The 2500-nt window shown below is 45.2% G+C and overlaps 1 protein-coding gene across 3 annotated transcripts in view; it reads right to left on the reverse strand.

Moving 5' to 3' along the window:
- Positions 1–2500, reverse strand: part of LOC143293422 (uncharacterized) — a 418870-nt gene that overhangs the window by 34274 nt on the left and 382096 nt on the right. For all 3 annotated transcript variants that reach the window (XM_076604270.1, XM_076604269.1, XM_076604271.1), the window contains one exon: positions 2288–2398. In XM_076604270.1, the coding sequence (XP_076460385.1) occupies positions 2288–2398 (111 nt within the window). The remainder of the gene's footprint in view (positions 1–2287; positions 2399–2500) is intronic.

Raw genomic sequence — 2500 nt, forward strand, 5'->3', positions numbered from 1 at the left:
AGACAATGAGAGAGACAGACAGAGACAAACAGAGAGACAGACAGACAGAGAGAAAGAGAGACATAGACAGACACACAGAGAGAGACAGACACGGAGAAACAGAGAGAGTAAGACACAGAGAGAGAGAGAGAAATAGAGAGACAGACAGCGAGATACATAGACGGAGAGAGAGAGAGACAGACAGACAGACAGAGACAGAGAGAGTCAGACAGCGAAATACAGAGACAGCGAGAGACACACGGAGAGAGACAGAGACAGAGAGAAAGGACGCGAACAGACAGACAGAGAAAGATGATAAAAAGAGACAGAGATAAATACAGAGAAGCAGAAGGAGAGAGACAAAAGAGAGAGAGAGATAGGGCAGAGAGACAGAGACACAGAGAGAAGGAAGTAGCAGAAAGAAAGAAAGAGAGAGAGAGAGAGAGAGAGAGAGAGAGAGAGAGAGAGAGAGAGATGAGAGAGACTAACAGACAGACAGACAGACAAATGAACAGACAGACATAGAGAGATAGACCTGAAAAAAGATCAGACACAATCGATCCACTCTTCTCACATTTCGCCACCCAACTGATGACACTGCTGCCCACGTCTTTTTTTTTTCTTTTTTCTTTTTTTTTTTTTACGACATGCGACAAAGTCTACCTGAATCTACCTCCCCCCACCCCCACCCCTACCCACCTCCTGCCCCCTACTACACCCCTTCCCCCCTACCAAGAGTGGAGTGTGTGGCTTGGCTGTAGCTAATACTTCGTTTCCCAACTCAGCCCCCCCCCCCCATCCCCCCCCGCCCCCTTCTCTCTCTCTTTTTCTCTTCTTCCTCCTACCTTTCTCTTATTTTGTGACTATGCTTCTTTCTCTCTCTCTCTCTCTCTCATCTCCGCTTTATCCTCAATCCCCCATCTCTTTTCTTTACTGTGTGTGTGTGTGTGTGTGTGTGTGTGTGTGTGTGTGTGCGCGCGCGCGTGCGTGCATATTTGAGCGTGTACGTGTGTGTTCGTGTGTGTTCGTGTGTGTGTGTGTGTGTGTGTGTGTGCGTGCGTGCGTGTGTCTGTACATACGTATGTGTGTGTCTGTGTATGGGTGTGTGCGCGGTTGTACGTGTTTATACTTGTATTAGTGTGTTTGTGTAATTTATGCATATATCTCTTTCTCTCTCTCTGATCCTGTGTAAATGTATGTATGTATATATGAAGGCATGTATGCATGTGTGTGTGTGCGCGCGTGTGTTTGTGTGTTTATGTATGTGTGCATGTGATTGTGTGCGTGCGTACATGTGTGTTATGTGTGTGTGTGTGTGTGTTTCTCTGTGTGTGTGTGTGTGTGTGTGTGTGTGTGTGTGCGCGCGCGCGCGCGTCTATGCTGGTGTTTTTGTGTTTGTGTAGTGTGTGTTTATATAAAAAAAAAACAGCTCTCTCTCTGTGTAACTGTAAGATTATAACAAAACCAGTCCAAATGCACAGATGATAATTATAGTCATCCGAAAACCAAGAATTGGCCTCTTTAAAACTAGCCTTGTTTACTCAAGAGGGACAATTTGGAACTCTTTACCTACGATTATTAAAACTCAAAGCAGTATTCGTTCCTTTGAAACAGCTTACAAAACCTATTTAGTTTACTATCTTGTTAGATGCTCTGTTCTTTTTTTTTTTCCTTCTCTCCCGTCCTGCCTTCCCCCCCTCCCCCCCCTCCCTCCCCCTCCCCATGTTGACCAATGTTATTGGAGACCAGAGAAAAAAAAGTCATTTGGTCTATCATCATGAATTTTGATTACCTTTGATAACAATCATATTCACGTCTGAATGTTGAAATCTGAGGGTCTCACTATGTGCATGGGGTTGGTGGGAAGGAGACTGAGGGATAGGGGTTTGGAATAGAGGGTTTTGTTGCTTTAGTAGTGGTCATTTTCATTAGTTTCTCATGCGATTTTTCAGTGGTTTTTTTTGTCGTTGATATCTTTCTTGTTAATGGTTCTGTGGTCATGTGTTTTTTTGATGCAGCCCTACCCCCCCACATCCCTCTTTTGTTTTTTTCTTTCTTTTATACCCCAGGGCTGGGTGGTGGAGAAAAGAAAAAAAACAAACAACAACAACATATGTTTTGCTTATCTCATTACCCTGGTAAAAAAATAACATTTCGTTTCGTTTCTGTAAGCTCCACGTTCGTTCCCCCATCCACCCACCCCACACCACCAACTCTCCCATCTCTCACTCCCCCTGGCGACGACACCCGTCATGTATTGTGGAGAGAGGGAGGGAGTAAGGGAGGCAGGGAGGGACGGAAACCGTACCTTCAGAGCGAAGCAGAAGTCTGTAGGGGCGTGGTACTTCTTCTTCCACCCCAGCCCGTAGTACACCTCCACCAGCTCCAGCTGTACCAGACACACCAGTTCTTTGCTGGCCTGTCCGACAACAACAACAACAACGCACAACGTTATCATCATCATCATCATCATCATCATCATCAACATTTCTTCACATCATCATTATCATCAACATCATCA

The sequence above is a fragment of the Babylonia areolata genome, chromosome 19 (genome assembly GCF_041734735.1).
Source record: "Babylonia areolata isolate BAREFJ2019XMU chromosome 19, ASM4173473v1, whole genome shotgun sequence".
Lineage (NCBI taxonomy): Eukaryota > Metazoa > Mollusca > Gastropoda > Neogastropoda > Buccinidae > Babylonia > Babylonia areolata.